General features: G+C 35.6%; 2 protein-coding genes across 2 annotated transcripts; one reads left to right on the forward strand and one right to left on the reverse strand.

The window, feature by feature from the left end:
• Positions 1-7,563: 7,563 nt before the first annotated feature.
• Positions 7,564-8,679, reverse strand: LOC133287745 (uncharacterized). Its single transcript, XM_061485414.1, has 2 exons — positions 8,331-8,679; positions 7,564-8,246 (listed from the first exon to the last, which is right to left on the reverse strand). The coding sequence occupies exons 1-2, from the start codon at positions 8,677-8,679 to the stop codon at positions 7,564-7,566; spliced, it is 1,032 nt and encodes a 343-aa protein (XP_061341398.1).
• A 1,311-nt stretch (positions 8,680-9,990) lies between these two features.
• LOC133287746 (uncharacterized) lies at positions 9,991-12,597 on the forward strand. Its single transcript, XM_061485415.1, has 3 exons — positions 9,991-10,296; positions 10,562-10,909; positions 12,103-12,597. Exons 1-3 carry the CDS (start codon positions 9,991-9,993, stop codon positions 12,595-12,597), a joined length of 1,149 nt encoding a protein of 382 aa, XP_061341399.1.
• Positions 12,598-18,721: the final 6,124 nt, after the last annotated feature.

The following is an 18,721-nucleotide window of genomic DNA, read 5'->3' on the forward strand; positions in this document are numbered from 1 at the left end:
CTATGAACCCCGTGAGGCGGCTCCTTAGCATCATCGATTGAATTTTTTTACCTTCTGTGTGTGTGTGTGTAAACGAGAGAAAGAGAGAGAAAGGGGGGAGAGTGGAGTCGGCTAGGTTAGAAGAGAGAAGGGGAAGGGTGTTAATTGTTAAAAGTAAGGTTTTGCATTGGATGATTAAAAGGCTTTTTTTAAAATAGATTGGGTTTGGGCCGATATAATTTATATATTGGTTTGGATTAAGTTAAAATTTAAAAACTTATCTTTTAAGGGGAAGGATCCACTTACCACTAAAAAAATTTACAACTTTTGTAATCAATTTAATCACCGTTAATTTCCATCAATCTAACGGTTATAATTTATTGGAAATTAATAAATGTGACACAATAAATGCTATTAATTTTTAATAAATTATAACCGTTAGATTGACGAAAATCAACGGTGATTAAATTGGTAGTAAGAGTTGTAAACTTTTTTAGTGGTAAGTGGATCCGTTCCCATCTTTTTAATGAAGAGAAAGGTTATATTTATAATTTTTTTTTACAATCTCTTACAATCATATCTTAACACCGTTGATTTTCGTCAATCAACAGTTATCGTTTATTGTGAATTAATAATTAATTAATGAATTTAATAGCTATTTTGAATAGGGGCAGGATATACTTATCGGGATAGGTTATTGTGCCTACTCTTATTTTACCTACTTTTGCCTACTCCTTTCGTTACCGTTCGATTACTATCTCATCCAACAATCCATATTTGTGATATAAAATAAATCTTTTTTTCCCTTTTTTTCTTCTCACTTTCTCCCATACCCTTTCTCTCTCCTCCCCTTTCTCTCTTCCTCTGCCATATACCTAATTTTTCCCCTTTATCGTTAATCTCTGCCCAGGTGAACGGTGCGGAAGCATTTGAAATCAATTACCACAACATTTGAAATCATCGTCAATATACGTTAGTCTCTGTTTTTATTATTGTAATATAAATTTTCTCCTTCTGAATCAGTTTCTATCAAATTACCAGTGTCAAAGGATTGAAAAATCACAAAAAAATTTAGATCTGAAGAACAACATAAATTTTATAAATTAATAAGATTGAATCGATGACTAACAAAGAAGTTTTAATGTGATTCAAAAGATCTGTGAAGAGTTGGAAAAAATTCAAAATAAATAAAAAAATTAAAGAATAAAAAAATTGATATTGGAAAAATCCGGAAAGAGGGTTAATTGGTGCCATTCCAGCAATTATGTTGATACGGATAGCCAATTAATTATTAGAAATTAAGAGTATCTATCATGTGGAAGAACAGATCGACATATTGAAGCAGAGACAAGGAGGATTATGTGAACAGATCGACCTTGTGTGGCACCACCGCTTTGAATCACATCAAAACTTCTTTGTTAGTCATCGATTCAATCGTATTAATTTATAAAGATTAAAAATATCATTAGAATTGAACAGTTTGTCAGGAGATTGAGGTCCACAGCGGCAGAAGGGAAAAAAAATTAGGTATGGCGTAGAGGAAGAGAGAAAGGAGAGGAGAGAGAAAGGGTATGGGAGAAAGTGAGAAGAAAGAAAAGGAAAAAAAAGTTTATTTTATATCACAAATATGGATCGTTAGATGAGATGGTAATCACCAAAAAAGTTTACAACCTTTACAATCAATCTAATCACCGTTGATTTCCGTCAATCTAATGGATATAATTTATTGGATTTGTTGAGAATTAATAATTAATTAATAAATGTGAGGTAAATTATAACCGTTAAAAGAAAATCAACGGTGAAAATAAGGTAAATTTTTTTGGTGGTAGGAACATGTTTTATAAATAAGTAAACTGTTAAATTAATATAGATTTTAATCACAAAAACATATAATTTGTATGCATAATTATTATATTTTACATACATAAAATTAAAAAGATTATATTTGTGTTAAATTAATATAGATTTTAATCACAAAAACATATAATTTGTATGCATAATTATTATATTTTACATACATAAAATTAAAAAGATTATTTGTGCTTATGATTTTCCTTTTATTAATTTTTGTATTGATAATCTTTTATTTGTACTTATGATTTCCTTTTATTATATTTTTGTTAATTTGAAATACATTTTTATATTAAAAATATTATTTAATATTAAAACGTGTCGAGAATTATTGAAATAGTATTTTTGAAGTTGCATATCTATATATCGGGTCGGAAACATATCGAAAACATCCTATCAAAATTGATACTTCATAGGTTATAACTACTCTCACTTAAGACATGTCCATGCGTAACTCTCCTCACGACGCAGCATGTAAAGCCACTCAAGCAACCACAGCCTTACCGTTTTACATCTCACCTTATGCAACAATTGGATTGCATCTCCGTGATGCATGTGACATTATTGTCAAGGCAAGGCAATTAATGCCAGTGCAAAATGGTAAAAGAGTCATCTACACCTTATGCGACCCACTCGGCGAGACGTTAGATGCATGCGTTGAATGAGTCAGACGACTATTAGGGCCCTACCTCAGATTGGCCTGACCTAATGTATTTAGTAAAATAAAACAAGCTTGAATCTTAAGAAAAACTTACGGGATTAAAGTTTCTGCTGTAACTTTAGATAAATATACATGTTGTGCACTTAAACTACACCGTTTTGCACTTAAACTACACCGTTTAGTCTTTTTTTTTAAACGAATTGTGCTTCCGTCTTCCCTTTTTTTCTTGCGCTTCCTTACATATCGTGCTTCCGTTTTCTGACCTGAGTCGAATAATGAAAAAGGAGAAGCCAAAAAGGGGAAATAAGAGAAATTGATTTATAGCTGTGAAGTTGTGAACCAAAGTTCTTTTTACCTGCTCATATGGAAAGTGTTGCAATCGAATCATTGGGAGATTCAAACACTGGAGCATTTTCATAATGAAAAGGTGCTGATCGACCCACCAAATATGTGGCCCCTTCTTGTTGATGATGTACATTCCACCCGGTACTTGGCTTTCTATTTCTAATAGTCAAAATTTAAGTGCAAAACGATGTATGAGGGGAAGACGGAAGCACGATTCGTTTAAATTAAAAAAAAAAGACTGAACGGTGTAGTTTAAGTGCAAAACGGTGTAGTTTAAGTGCACAACAGGTATATTTATCTAAAGTTACAGCAGAAACTTTAATCCCAAAACTTAATTAGAAAACAGATCGTAGGTCTACTTTTACAAAGCTTGACATACAAGTCTATAAGCTGGTGTATATCATATTATTTATTTTAATTAAAATAATTATTTATTTAATTTTAATTAAAAAATAATTTTATAAATTTGATTTCTAATTTTTATAATTACTGAAGGCTTGATAGGCTTAAACATGCTAATATGACGGTCAGGCCTTTTGATATTTAAATATAGGTCAGACTTAGCCTATAATATACAACAAAAAAGGTCTATTTTTTCGATGGAAAAATTGCGTCGAAAATGAAGTTTTCGACGGAATTCAAGCCGTGAAATTTTCTTTCGTTGATAACCCTTTTTTTGACGGAATTAAAGATTCCGTCGAAAATATTTGACGAAAATAAATGGAATTTATTTCCGTCAAAAATTTTCGACGGAAATTAATTCCGAGGAAGATTTTTGACGAAAAATCAATGGAATTCCGTCAAAATTTGTTAAAATGATTTTCAACAGAAAACTAATTCCGTCGAAAATTTTCGACGAAAAATCAATGGAATTCCGTCGAAAATTGTTGTGATGATTTTCGACGGAAAACAGATTCCATGGAAAATTTTCGACGGAAAATCAATGGAATTCCGTCGAAAATTGTTGTGATGATTTTCGACGGAAAATGGATTCCGTCGAAAGTTTTCCACGGAAAATCAATGAATTTCCGTCGAAAACATATGTAAAGATTTTGGACGGAAAATAAATTCCGTCAAAAAATTTCAACAGAAAATCAATGCAATTCCGGCAAAAAATGTTGTAATGGTTTTCGACGCAAAACAGATCCCGTCGAAAATTTTAGACGAAAAATCAATGAATTTTCGTCGAAAACAGATCTAAAGATTTTTGACGAAATACAAATTCTGTTGAAATTTTTTAGAGTTTTTTCTGAAATTTCTCTCTACAAATTTAATACCAGTTTTTGTACTGCACCTGATAAAAAAAATATAATCAAAGTAAACAACATATCAAAATGGAATCTCCTTAATCAATACATTGAACGCGCAAAAGTTTATATCATATAGTAGGCTAAGTATTAAAAAAGACTTATACAATTAACGAGCGATGTACAATATGTATATATTGTAACCTGTATAAAATTAACATGTCAATACACAATGCAAATCTGACTTCATAATTCATACCCAATCCGTCTAATGACAACACAGAGCACTAACAATGCTTTGTTGTCCCAAAGATAGTTGAGTTCATCGAATAATCAACCTGTTATACCTACATGGGTTCATCTGACTCTCAGATTGTCTCTAGAAACACCTATGTACTAACAATTTTGAATTTTATACTTTTAAAAAAAAATTACACAAACAGATGGAATTGAATTTGAAAACCATTAATTCAGGTCATTAGTTCGATAGGTTTGATTTTGCTAATCGTCGAAAAGCCACAAATATTTTCTTTTTCATTTATTTTTTCAAAAGTTTTCGACGAAATTCCATTTTCAGTCGAAAATCTTCGACGGAATCGGAATTTCGTCGAAAAGACCACAAAATATATTTTCTTTTTCTTTTATTATTTTCAAAAGTTTTCGACGGAATTCCTTTTCCGTCGAAAAATCTTCGACGGAATCGAAATTCCGTCCAAAAGTCCACAAAATATATTTTCTTTTTCTTTTATTTTTTTCAAAAGTTTTCGACGGAATTCCTTTTCCGTCGAAAATCTTCGACGGAATCGGAATTCCGTCGAAAAGTCCAGAAAATTTAATTTATTTTTCTTTAACTTTTTTTCAAAAGTTTTCGACGAAATTTCTTTTCCGTCGAAAATCTTCGATTCCGTCGATAAGTCCACAAAATATAATTTTTTTTTCTTTAATTTTTTTCATAAGTTTTCGACGGAATTCCTATTCCGTCGAAAATCTTAGACGGAATCGGAATTCCGTCAAAAAGTCCACAAAATATATTTTCTTTTTCTTTTATTTTTTTTCAAAATATTTCGACGGAATTTCTTTTCCGTCGAACATCTTCGTCGAAATTATTTTTCCGTCGAGAATCTTCGACGGAATCGAAATTCCGTCGAAAAGTCCACAAAATATAATTTTTTTTCTTTTATTTTTTTCAAAACATTTCGACTGATTTTTTTTTCCGTCGAAAATCTATGACGGAATTGGAATTCCGTTGAAATTTTTTGACGGAATTTATTTTCTGTCAAAATATTTTACGAAAAACAGATTTCTTGAAAAAATTCGTCAATAATTTTAACGAAATTTTTTCTGTCGGAAAATTCCGTCGATAATAATGACATTTCTAGTAGTGATAGCCTACAACATGCTAATAGGTCTAACTAGACTCAAAATATTTTGCATAAACCTAACCTATTTTGATCAAAACTTAGCGCAATCCAACTTATTTACACCCCTGTCTACAACCCTTCACGATCCCTCGTTAATGCAACCTGCATCCGAAATTGAAAACTCAGGTCATTTCTCCATAGACAAATAGCCACTTGAATGATTATCATATTAAGCCTTTCTAGATCCATACTATTGTTAAATTGCTTTCCAATCAATTAGGGAATTGCTTTAGTTGTCTTGCAGTAATTTAGCTATATATTTGTTTCTATTATTAATTAGGGGATTTGATCCTATGCTATTGTTATATAAACTTATTAACTCTCAGTTTTACACAAACAATAAGAGATGAGAATTACGTAAACAAGAATATTGAATTCTCATTTCTGCCTGAGTATAATTATACAAAATTGAGTATAATAAAACAATGTATGAGTATAATTATACAAAATTGTCATCACAGATCCTTTTTAAATCACGTTACTCGCACAACATATATATATATGCAACGCAAAAATGTCTGTTTGTGTAAATTATAAGATGAAACTGCAGGATTCGTGAATAAAGAAGATACATTTACACAAAGTAAATAGGGTTGGCAATATGGGTTGGCCCGCCCCGGCCCGCCACTGGCCCACCGAAAATTGGCTGGCCCGCCTCGGCCCGTTTTGACAAAATGGGCTGAATTGAGCAACCTGACCCGTTTTATGAGTGGGCTGGCGGGCTACAGGCCAACCCGCCTAAAATAAAAAAAAATTATAAAAATAAAATATAAAATATAAAATCTGCATACAAAATTCTTAAAAATATAAAAAAATTCATAAAAAAATCTGCATAAAATCCTAATGTGCATATGAAAGTCCAACAAAAATTCTAAGGGTATATATGAGAAACCATAAGGAACAAAATAAAAATCAAACTCAAATACATTACTCTATTTGAATAATAAAAATTAGTTACATTCAGCGGTGACCATCCTTGCAAAAATAACGAGGTGCCTGATTGTTTGCGTGTGTGAAAAAAATGTTTTGATAATTTGATCTTATTTGATTTGGGTAATATATAAAAAAAAAGGGTTTGGCGGGCTAGCCTTCCCCGTGGCGGGCCGAGCCCAGCGGGCTGATGGGTTTGGCGGGGCGGGTTAGGCGGGCTGGTGGGTTGAAAAACTCAACCCACCCCGCCCCATTTGGAAGGCGGGGCGGGCCAGCCCGGCGGGCTCAGCCCATTTTGCCAGCCCTAAAAGTAAGCAGTCTCTGCACATAAATCAATCTTATTTACATATTAAAGGTAAGATAAAAATGATTAAGTACAATAAGAATTACGGCAAAAAAATTAATTTATTACTTTTTTAATAAAAAATTACGAATAAGTAGTCGTTTTGCAAAATATTACGAATCTATAGCACCCAAACACGCCCACATGGGGCGTGTTCTCATGGAGAGAGACACGCCCATGTGGGGCGTGAGCTACTGAAGGGGACACGCCCAATGTAGGGCGTGTGTGGCAGGAGAGAGACACGCCTCTGATGGGCGTGTTCTCCGTGGTCTATATATATGGGTTTTTAACTTGACGCATTTGCACAGGCTATAGAGGCTCTGCCTAGGCGTCGATTACCCCCACGTCAGCCACGTGATAGGCCATGGTCTCGTTGGTCGTAGTTTTATTTTATGTTTTCGTTTAGATAGATGGACTGATGTATTGACTGTTTTTTTGGGACTGTTGTTATTGTGTATTGTGCTATCGCTGACTATTGTGGACTGTTTTTTGAATATTTCTATTAGCATGCAAGGAGTAAACAAATAATTTTTATGTATGCGATGTTATATGTTATATGCAAGCAAACCACACAATCACCATAAAAGCTAATTTTAAAAAATAGAGCGATACATTTTAATTGCAAAATAATTGTTCATAAGTGACAAACACCCACAAGTCATATCATGCATTATTTCCACGGTTAGGACACGACCTACGATTGTGCCCGTGTTGCTTACAAAGACCACATAACCTTCGTGATGTAATAGTTTCAACATCATCCATCTCGTTCCGTATTCTTGTAGACTATGGACGATCTTTTGCCCGCAACATATTTTTATCCGGTATTACCACAGGACCTGCATTGGGTGGAATTGCTTGCTCATTGCTGATTGGTTCCCATGGAAATGAGTACGCCTTTACCAAGTTTGACGTCTTGAAAAAATCATCTATATATTGTCGATAATTCCGACGAATGGATAACGCTGCAGCAACGGCGTGACTACAAGGATATTTAAATGCTTTAAATTGTCCACATTGGCATGTACGAGCAGTAAGGTTGACAACATATGTCCTTTCAAACCCTGTATCCACCTCAAAAACAGTTTCATCAACATTATATGTACGCACAGTATGCATTGTTACCACGGATTCATTATGTGTCAATGATTCAATCACATTTTTGCAATAAGTATGACCAGATTCAAGTTGTCTACAAGCCGATTGACCTCTTTCCACGCAATATTGGACCAATCTACTGTATGTAAATTTTACCAGACTAGTAATGGGCATGTTTCTTGCTCCCTTTAACACCCTGTTTATGGATTCTGCCAAGTTTGTTGTCATATGCCCAAATCTTCGTCCATCAAGGTCATGTGCACGCGACCACTTTTCCTTAGGGATGTCATCAATCCATTCCGCTACCTGTCTGCTTGTGTCACGAAATCGTGCCAGCGACCTCTCAAAATCCACCATGCAAGGAGTATATCCTACGAACAATTTAAAAAACACACAGTTGACGCTTAACGAAAAACTACAACATTTTAATTCACCAATCATAGTGTGCAACATACCTATATTCATCAGGCTAGCCTTCAATTTGTCATTTCTAAATCGTTGATTAAAATTGCTTGCAACATGTCGCAGGCAAAACACATGAAATGCATGAGATGGCTGCCATAGGGGATTATTTTCAATAGCCGATAATATGCTAACATGCCGGTCTGAAATTAGACATATATTCTGCGCTTGTGTGACGTGCTGACGAAGATTGGCAAGGAAGTATGACCAAGCCTCCAATGGCTCACCCTCAACAACGACAAATGCAAGTGGCACACATTCATTATTACCATCTTGAGTTGTGGCAATCAACAACTTTCCCTTATATTTTTTGTATAGATGAGTGCCATCAATTTGTATCATTGGTTTGCAAAATTTAAATGCCTCACAACATTGTCTGAAAGTCCAGAAACAACGAACAAATACACGTTTTCCGGGAACCAACTGCCCCGCAACAAAACAATCCTTTGTTTGAATATTGTAAAAGGAACATGGTGAAAAACGAAGCATATATTCACACCAGCTGGGTAAAAATGCATAGGATTCCTCCCAATCACCATTTAAAAAGATAAAACAAAATATGAGTAAACAAGTGCAAACTATCAGAGAGTTTAAGCATAGCAATGAGAGAGTTGTGAAGAGTGTGTAGGGGTGGGTGTTTAAATAGACTGCAGTTTAGTCACTCACGCCCATATTGGGCGTGACCTTCCAGTGGAACACGCCTATGTTGGCGTGTCTACCATCACAGCTTATGCCCCATAAGAGGCGTGTCTCTTTCCTACCACTCACGCCCTACATTGGGCGTGTCCCCTTCAGTAGCTCACGCCCCACATGGGCGTGTCTCTCTCCATGACAACACGCCTCATATGGGCGTGTTTAGGTGCTATAGATTCGTAATATTTTGCAAAACGACTACTTATTCGTAATTTTTTATTAAAAAAGTATAAATTAATTTTTTTGCCTAAGAATTAGTGTGTATCAACGAAGAATCAATAAATATATGACAAGTTATAAAGGTCTAAAAATCAAATATTAAAAAATAAGTTTAATATTTCTCATGTTGTAGTATATAATTTTATCTCATACATACATATAAAAGTGTATGAAGCTGATCATGTGAGGTCATACGAGGAGAAAAGAAAAAAAATATGAATCTCACATACTTTTATATGTGTAAGAGATAAAATTATATTATACCACATAAAAAATATTAATCCTACAAAAAAATAATGGATAATTTAGAAATGGAGAGAGATAGTAATTGATCAAACTTCAAAAGTGGTAGGCCAATCCCCAAGCGACCAGTGGTGGCATGGGAAATAGGTAAATGGAGAGAATAAAAGAAATAGTTAATAGTATAAAAATGTAACGACAAGAGTGAGTCCCAAAGCAAGTGGAATAAAGCAATAGACAGCCCAACATGCGAGTTTGTATTATTATAATTAATGTCATGTCTCTGCCGTTGAACAGATAATATGTCGCTTTTGTCTCTTCCCCCACACATTACAATATGCTAACTATCACTCCCTTATACTCTCTCTCTCTCTCTCTCTTTTAAACTCCAAAACTGCATCTACTTTCTGATACCTCTTTCTTTTCCTCCTTGTATCATTCTCACTATCTTCACCTGCATTCAATTCCCTCCTCTTAATTATTCTTAGACTCTTACCACAAATGGGTTCTAGATCACGTTGGCGCCAGAGTTGGGCTCCACAGCCATTGACACCCTTAATGGAAGGCCCTGATCCTGAGATGCAAGAAGAAGGAACCAAAAAAGAGAGCTCTTGGGAAGTCATAAGGGAATGGTTCAGGACTCAGAAGATCTCCCCTGGAAGCAGCTTTTCACAATCATTCTATGGAACTATGCATGCCAAGACACAAGATTTGAGGTTATTGCTTGGTGTATTGGGCTGTCCTCTGGCTCCAATTCCCTCTGCCCATGATCCCACTCTTAGCATTCACATCAAAGATACCCCATTTGTAAGCTCTCTCTAATGTTGCAATTTTTCTTCTTCTTCTTTTTTTATGCTCTTTTTTATGTTTATAAGAGGACAAGCCTTCGCCAATAATAAAATTGTTTCTTTATGACCATTTCTCTTATAAAAATATAAGGATAAGATTCCATATAAAAATTCACTCGAAAGAGTAAAGCACTCATGCACAGATATTTGCCATTTAATTAACGAAATATCATTTTTGTATGATATGGTTGAGTAATTTTTTTGGTTGATGTGACTTGAAACAGGAAACTTCAACTGCCAAATACATTATACAGCAGTATTTGGCTGCAACTGGGTGCCTAAAACAGCAAAAGGACACTAAAAATATGTATGCAACTGGGATGGTGAAGATGATTCGCTGTGAGACTGAGATTTCGTCTGGGAAGAATGTCAAGTGTTTAGGGACAAGAAGCAGTGAAAATGGATGCTTTGTTCTTTGGCAAATGCAACCAGGAATGTGGTCACTTGAATTGGTGGTTGGTGGCCATAAGGTGGTTGCTGGTAGCAATGGCAAAACCGTGTGGCGACACACACCATGGCTAGGAACACACGCAGCCAAAGGCCCCCAACGCCCATTGCGTCGCATTATTCAGGTATAACCACACAAATGGGTAATTATGTGTAACTTAATTATCTCATTAATTAAGTACCACACAAATTTCAATAACTGTATAGCATTATAGAAAAGAATGTGACTGATTTCTTAGAGACCCATTTTTCTATATAAGTTAACGCTTGTCTTGGTACAAAGAAATTTTATTAACAAAAAAAAAAAAAAAAACTTTTATTGTCTATTTTATTAGGTTCCAAACAAAATTTGAACTAGTTGTGAATTGGTTGGTGGGTAGGCTTTAATTGTTGGAATTGAGGCTTGGGGGGGACAAAGCCCTAGGGTTCAAAGCAAGTTGTACCAAACAAAGATAAAGATTGAGAAACAAATTGAAATCCCAATGAATGGTATATTTCGAGCTGACAATGATGGAGAAACTGTCCCACGCTTTACCCTACAAATGGGGACTTGTTTCTTTAGGAATTAGGATACTTACATGCCACGTGATTGTCAATCTGACGTCATCTATGATTATTGTCATGTCTCATGAGTCATGATCTTGGGATTGCAACTTATTTGCAGGTAGCTAAGGATACCCTGAATAATCCTTTTGCTTTAACTTTTCCTTTTTGCACTTTAATGAATAGTCCTTCCTCCACTCCATTATTGCCCCTGCTTTCATGCCTAAATATCCCCTTTCCCATTTGTACTTGTTTCTCCCGTCAACAATGTTAGGCTTAGGATAAGATATCATTGGTTTTCCTCGTTAACTATGAACAGCAAGTTTGATTAATTTTTTTTTAAAATATTGTAAATAGAATATTAAATGATAAATAAACTCAATGTGTGATATATTGGGCTATTAGATATTCTTAAACTTATATCATTAATTAAGCTAAAATAACGCCTTATCAATTGATTCACGTTCTTGATAGTTATATTATATTTTGCATATTATTATAATGAAGGGTAAACAAGAAATTAGAGATATAAAAACATCATAATTGACATCACCAACGATATTCGGGTCTTCCCTGAAAATAGAGATAATAAGATTTTGCAACACATTATACATTATACATAAGTTTTGTTATATTTTTGGTAAGGATTTCATAGAGCAAGGAAAACCTTAATTTGAATATACAACAACAGCTAAGAATATTATATATCTTTCATCAAATTTAATAATACATATAACTAAATCAAGGCCTTGTGTTTTCTTGATGCACGTTACAGGGCTTGGATCCGAAGAGCACAGCAAGTTTATTCACAAATGCACAATGCTTGGGCGAGAATCGAATCGGGACAGTTGATTGCTTTGTGTTAAAGGTTTGCGCTGATCGTGCGGCCGTGATTGAAAGGAGTGAGGGGCCCGCAGAGGTGATAAGGCACATACTATATGGCTACTTTTGCCAAAAGAGTGGGCTCCTCATATATTTGGAAGACTCACACCTCACAAGGGTTCCAACCCAAGAGAATGATACGGTGTATTGGGAGACCACCATAGGAAGCAGCATCGGCGACTATAGAGACGTTGATGGGGTCTTGATCGCGCATCAAGGGCGATCCATCGCGACGGTGTTCCGGTTTGGTGAACTCTCGATGCAGCATAGCAGAACCAGGATGGAAGAGACCTGGACTATTGATGATGTTATGTTTAATGTACCTGGACTCTCCATGGATCATTTCATTCCTCCTGCTGATATCTTTGACAATATAAATTCTCCATGATAAACTAACTTTGTTTTAGATTTTTTTTTTTTTTTTCTATCGATGTCAATGTGAATTGTAATTTTCCTTTGGGGGTGGTATAATCAAAGCATTGGTGGGGAGGAGTAATTTTTCTTATCTTTGTTCTTGTTCGGTAATGTAAGTTTTTAGTGAGTAGTTGTGATTCAAGTCGTTAAGCTCAAATGACAAACTTAAGAGGGGGATGGAATAAGTTTCTCAACTAGAAGATATTGATGGCACATATTCATGTACTAGATTTGGAGAAAGTATGGTATATTAATCAATGATCTAAATTTAACAAATTTTTGTTTTATATTGATCATATTAATAAATTTGACATTTTTACAGTTTTATATATGAATTAAGATAATGAATATCGGGGACAAATACATAGAAGTGATTTTTTTTTTGGTTAATTGTATTGAACTGATCGGAAATCTGATTGTTGAGATATTCAAGTGTAATAAAATCTCATATTGATTGGTAATGAATTAAGTAAAATCCAGTGGAAGGTCACATAAACTCAATGTCTTGAAATGTTGGGTTGAGATATGATATTGAGCTCAGTTAATGTGATTGATCTAATTTATTCCATTCATGTTGATCTCCGCCGCGAGCTTCATTTGATTCACCTGAGAGCTCATTATATTTATGTTGCTTAGTGTCATGTCACTTAATATAATTGAAGATTTTTGCTAAGGATCAGGTTTCTCACATATGAGAGTAAAATCCGAATTAAATTAAATAAAAAATCTGAAAGATAGATCTTTTAATTATTATCTCACATTCTTCAACTATTTGTCTTCGTTGTGTAATCCTGCTATCTTGCTCATTGTTGACCCGGATCTGGGGTACATGTACATTTTTTATTTTTTTATACATAAAACATGTATATTTTTAATATATGAGTAACAAATCGATTACGAGTAGCAATACGAAACACACCTCGTTTTTAGGGGAGAAATGAACGAAAATTGTTGCCGCAAGAATGAATATTAGGTTTGAATATCATATGTATGATTTGGTAAGAAGTCACTCTGATAGAGTATTTCTTTGTTAAGATTTTCTCATGAGAAGCCACTCACTTAATTGTATAATATCCCAATGAAATGATAAAGATAATGTTTTTTCACATATTTCTTCTTTAATTATTTTCTCATTTTTTTTTTTTACAAAAAAGATATTGTTAAGAAAATGTTTTATACGAGTTAATGTGTTATCAGAGAGAATATTTCTGGAATTCATATTATTGAAGATAATTGATGAATGAGTTACAAACTTGGTTATATACCACAACAGAAGGAAGAGGAAGCTATGCATGGAAGCTATGCATATAGTTAAACTGACTAAGCTACAACTAAGCAACTGTTAAAACTATTGTAACTACTTATGAAACTGAATGCACAACTAACTCCATGAAACTAGAAGCTAATAGAATCAAGACACGCCAGCTATCTATGTTAACACTATAGTTACACATCAGCAATCTGTGAAGTCAGTGAAGAAGCTTCAGGTTCTGGTATATTCGTTGATACCCCCCCACAAGCGGGACGATGGACATCACGAAGACCCAGCTTGCCAACCATGATAGCAAAAAGAGCTAGACGAAGGGCTTTGGTAAAAAGATCCGCCAACTGAGCAGAAGAAGATACTGGGAAAAGGCGCAGGAGACCAGAATGCAGTTTCTCGCGAGTGACATGGATGTCAAGCTCAATGTGCTTGGACCGTTCATGAAGAGTAGGATTCTTTGCTAGATAAATAGCAGAGACATTGTCACAATATACAGGAGCAGCAGAATTACATGGAACATCAAGATCATGAAGGAGATAAGTAATCCATTGAAGTTCACATGTGATGGATGCAAGGGCCCTATATTCAGCTTCACTAGAGGATCGAGACACTGTTGGTTGCTTCTTGGAATGCGAAGCAATCAACGAAAAACCAAGGAAGACACATAAGCCAGTGATAGACCTTCTAGTATCGGGGCAACACGCCCAATCGGAATCGGAGAAACCACTTAACTGTAGAGAAGAATTAGAAGCAAAGAATAAGCCAGTTGCAGGACATCCTTTTAAGTAACGCAACACACGAGTAGCAGCAGCATAGTGATATGAAGTAGGAGCACTAACGAACTGACTCAACTGCTGAACTGGAAAGGAAATATCTGGACGAGTAGTTGTCAAGTACAGCAATCGACCAACCAAACGTCTATATGAAGAAGCTTCAGGTTCAGGCAGGAGAGTGCCAGTAAGACGCGACAGACGAGTGGAAGAGACCATTGGAGTTGAAGAAGGCTTAGAACCAAGAAAGCCAACATCAGATAAAATTTCCAAAGCGTACTTTCTTTGATTGATAGCAATGCCAGTTTTATTTCGAGAAATTTTCAGGCCCAAGAAGAATATGAGAGAGCCTAAATTCTTGATACGAAACTGGTTGTCCAAAGCTGCTTTCACGCGTTGAATTTCATCAGAGCTATCACCTTCCAACACTATATCATCGACATAGATAAGAAGTGCAGTGAAAGAGCCAAAATGGTGCTCAGTAAACAGAGATGGGTCAGCAGCAGATTGAATGTAGCCAAGTGAAACCAAAGCACTGGTTAATTTGGAATGCCACTGGCGGCTAGCCTGCTTAAGGCCATAGAGGGACTTGTGAAGATGACATACTATACCAGAGGGAGCGTGAACACCAGGTGGGAGTGCCATGAAAACCTCCTCATTCAAGTCACCATGCAAGAATGCATTGTTGACATCAAGTTGTTCAAGGACCCAATTTTTAGCAGCAGCAATCGAAAGAAGCGTACGGATAGTGGTCATCTTTGCAACCGGACTAAAAGTGTCGAAATAGTCTACCTTCTCCAACTGGGTGTATCCTTTGGCAACCAACTGTGCCTTACATCGTTCAACAGTGCCATCAGCTCTATACTTCACTTTATACACCCATTTACAACCAACCGTATGTTTCCCAGGTGGGAGCTGGACAATCTCCCAAGTATGGTTCATGTCTAATGCAGAAATTTCAGCTGCCATGGCTTCTTGTCAACATTGAAGTTTTCATGCCTCAGTGTATGATTTCGGTTCAGTGATAGTGTTGAAACAAAAACGTGTATAAGAAGGTGAACAATTAGAATAGGACAAAACATGTGACAAAGGGTAACGGATACCTGGAGAAGGTTGGGTGGCTAAAACAACATGGTTGCAGTGATAATCCAAAAGATAATTTGGAAGTTTCCTTTTCCTGGATGATCGACGGGTAGGGGTAGTAGCATCATTATTAGTGACAGGAGAGTGTGTCTGTGTTGTAGGGAGGAGTTGAGGTTGTAATGAATGATTGAAAACAGGAAAATCATCAAAAACAATGGATGGTGAACAAGGAAAAATGGGAGAGGTCTGTGTAATTATAGTAGATGGATTCACAAAGGGAAAATGAAGCTCATAGAAATTAACATGACGAGATAAAAATAATTTGTGGGAAGGTAATCCAAGGAGGAGATATCCTTTTGTGCCTTCTTGGTATCTAAGAAAGACACACTTATGAGCCCGTGGAACAAATTTAGTGCGATGTGAATGTATAGTGGATGCATAGCATAGACTTCCAAAGGATTTTAGGTGGGTAAGGGATGGCTGCTTACCATATAGGACCTCATATGGAGTTTGTTGTGTAATGAGTGGAGTGCATAATCGGTTTATGAGGTGGACAGAATGTGCTACTGCATAATTCCAATATGTTTTAGGAATGTTTGATTGAAAGGATAAGGCCCTAGCAATATTCATGATGTGTTGATGTTTGCGTTCCACTATGCCATTTTGTTCTGGGGTTTCAACACAAGTGGTGTGATGAAGAATGCCTTTGGTTTTAAAAAAATCATGCATAATGAATTATGGACCATTATCACTTCTGATGCATTTTACATTTGTGTCAAATTGTTTTTCATGGAAAATAATGAAATGTTGGATGGCAGATCGAACTTCTGATTTAAATTTGAGGAATATTACCCATGTGTATCTAGAATGGTCATTAACAATGGATAGGAAGTATATGTGTCCATGTATGGAAGCATGTGATGTTGGACCCCAAATGTCCATGCACAGTAATTCAGAACATTTATTGGATTTTGTATGACTAGAAGGAAATGGCAATTTGCGTTGCCTAGCAAAGTGACATACATCACATGGTGATACATCTTTAGAAGGAATAAAAGGAAAATTGAGAGACATTTGTTTCATAGTTGTGGAGGAAATGTGACCCAATCTAATATGCCAAAGTAAGTGGTCATTATTATTACAAGAGACAGAATTAGAACAAGACTGATACAAAGTTGATGCTACAATATTCGATGCTATATTATTGGATGCTATATTACTGGATGCTACAGTATTAGATGCTATGTTATTGGACAGATGACAGATATCAGTATTGGTGGATAAAGGGCCAGTGTTTGTGAGTGGAGGATCGACCAAGACAAAGAGGCCTCCATGTTGTTTAGCTATACCAATCTTCTTCTTGGTATGGATCTGTTTAATAAAACATGAAAAATCAGAAAAAAATCAGATAACAGTGTAGTGTAGAAAGTAATTTGGTGACCGAAATTAAGTTGACACAAAACTCAGGCACATATAAAACATCATGTAACACAAAATCAGCAGAGAAATGACATTTCCTGTATAAGATGAAATGACTTTGCAACCATTTGGTAAGTTGATATACACAGGATTGATTTTATGAATGGACACAAGATTGGAAATAGAGGATGTGATGTGATCAGTTTCACCGGTATCAAGAATCCAGTACAACTGATTACCTAACACGACGTTATTGGTAGATGTGTTCAAAGCTGATGTAGAAACAAGGTTGACATGACTGTTTGTTTCTGTACTCAATGCAGAATTTTGTACAGAATTCGAAAGAATAGGAGCATTGGCAGAATCCTTGAAGCTTTGTAAAGTCTGCATAAGATCATGAAACTGCTTGGAAGATAAAGTCACATTCTGCATGTCATTGTTGATATCATCACTCTCTGCCAACACAGCACGATTTGCAGTTTTTCTCTTATAGCCTGGGGGAAAACCATGCTTGAAATAACATGTCTCTATGGTATGGTTGTTCATTTTGCAATGAGTGCAAAATTTTGAATCACGTCCTTGTGCTTGTCCTCTACCTCCATTGTAACTATTGTAATATGGACGTCCTCTGCCTCTCCCTTGGAAAGAACTTCGTCTGATTTCATCTGATTGACTTAGAAACACCTTTGAGATGTCATCAGTTGCAATATTTAGGTGAAACTCTCTTTCTTGTTGAGCTAACATAGAAATGACCTTATTGACATCAGGCATGGGATTGATCAGCATAATTTGAGATCTGACATGAGCATATTGCTCATTCAAACCTTTCAAGAATCTTATCGTGTGATCTTGATCTCTGCGAACTCGAATCTCACTGAGTGCAGGACAGTTGCAGGCCATAGGACACTGGCAAGTAGGTAGAGGCCTTAGGTTTTCCAATTCATCGCACAAGGCTTTCAGCTGTGTAAAATAATCAGCTATATCGCGATCTCCTTGTCTCAGTTTGTATATATCCTCCTGAAGATCTGAAATCTTGAAGATATCTACTTGGAAAAATCGCTGCTTCAAATCCTTCCAGGCATCTTCTGCCTTGTCGATCCACAGGATTGATTGGAGAATTGATGAAGAGATGGAATGATGAATCCAAGCTAACACTGTGGTATTGCATCTTTGCCATCCAGTATAGGTTGGATCCATTGTAGGAGGTGCTTGAAGGCTTCCATCAATAAAGCCAATTTTGTTCTTGGATAATAGAGCCATTGACATAGCTCTCGACCACATATGATAGTTTCTTCCATCAAGCAGTGTTGATACTAACACTTGAGAAGGATTTTCACTCGGGTGGAGGTAGTAAGTATGAGAGGGATTTGATATGAAATCAAAGGCTAAGCTCTGATTCGCCATTGATGATCAAGAAGGAAAATAATTCTTTTTTTAAGGCTAATGGAGAATCAGAGCTTCTCGAGAAGCTCTGATACCATGTTATCAGAGAGAATATTTCTGGAATTCATATTATTGAAAATAATTGATGAATGAGTTACAAACTTGGTTATATACCACAA

The sequence above is a fragment of the Gastrolobium bilobum genome, unplaced genomic scaffold (assembly GCF_033153095.1).
Source record: "Gastrolobium bilobum isolate Gb01-03AN ecotype WA unplaced genomic scaffold, APGP_CSIRO_Gbil_v1 utg27744, whole genome shotgun sequence".
Classification (NCBI taxonomy): Eukaryota; Viridiplantae; Streptophyta; class Magnoliopsida; order Fabales; family Fabaceae; genus Gastrolobium; species Gastrolobium bilobum.

Excerpts from the sequence above, each read along its gene's own strand:
- LOC133287746 (XM_061485415.1), top strand. The coding sequence starts at position 9,991 with ATGGGTTCTAGATCACGTTGGCGCCAGAGTTGGGCTCCACAGCCATTG. Across the intron at positions 10,297-10,561 it reads ACATCAAAGATACCCCATTT|GAAACTTCAACTGCCAAATA; the intron begins GTAAGCTCTCTC and ends GACTTGAAACAG. Across the intron at positions 10,910-12,102 it reads CATTGCGTCGCATTATTCAG|GGCTTGGATCCGAAGAGCAC; the intron begins GTATAACCACAC and ends TGCACGTTACAG.
- LOC133287745 (XM_061485414.1), bottom strand. The coding sequence starts at position 8,679 with ATGATACAAATTGATGGCACTCATCTATACAAAAAATATAAGGGAAAG. Across the intron at positions 8,247-8,330 it reads GGCTAGCCTGATGAATATAG|GATATACTCCTTGCATGGTG; the intron begins GTATGTTGCACA and ends AATTGTTCGTAG.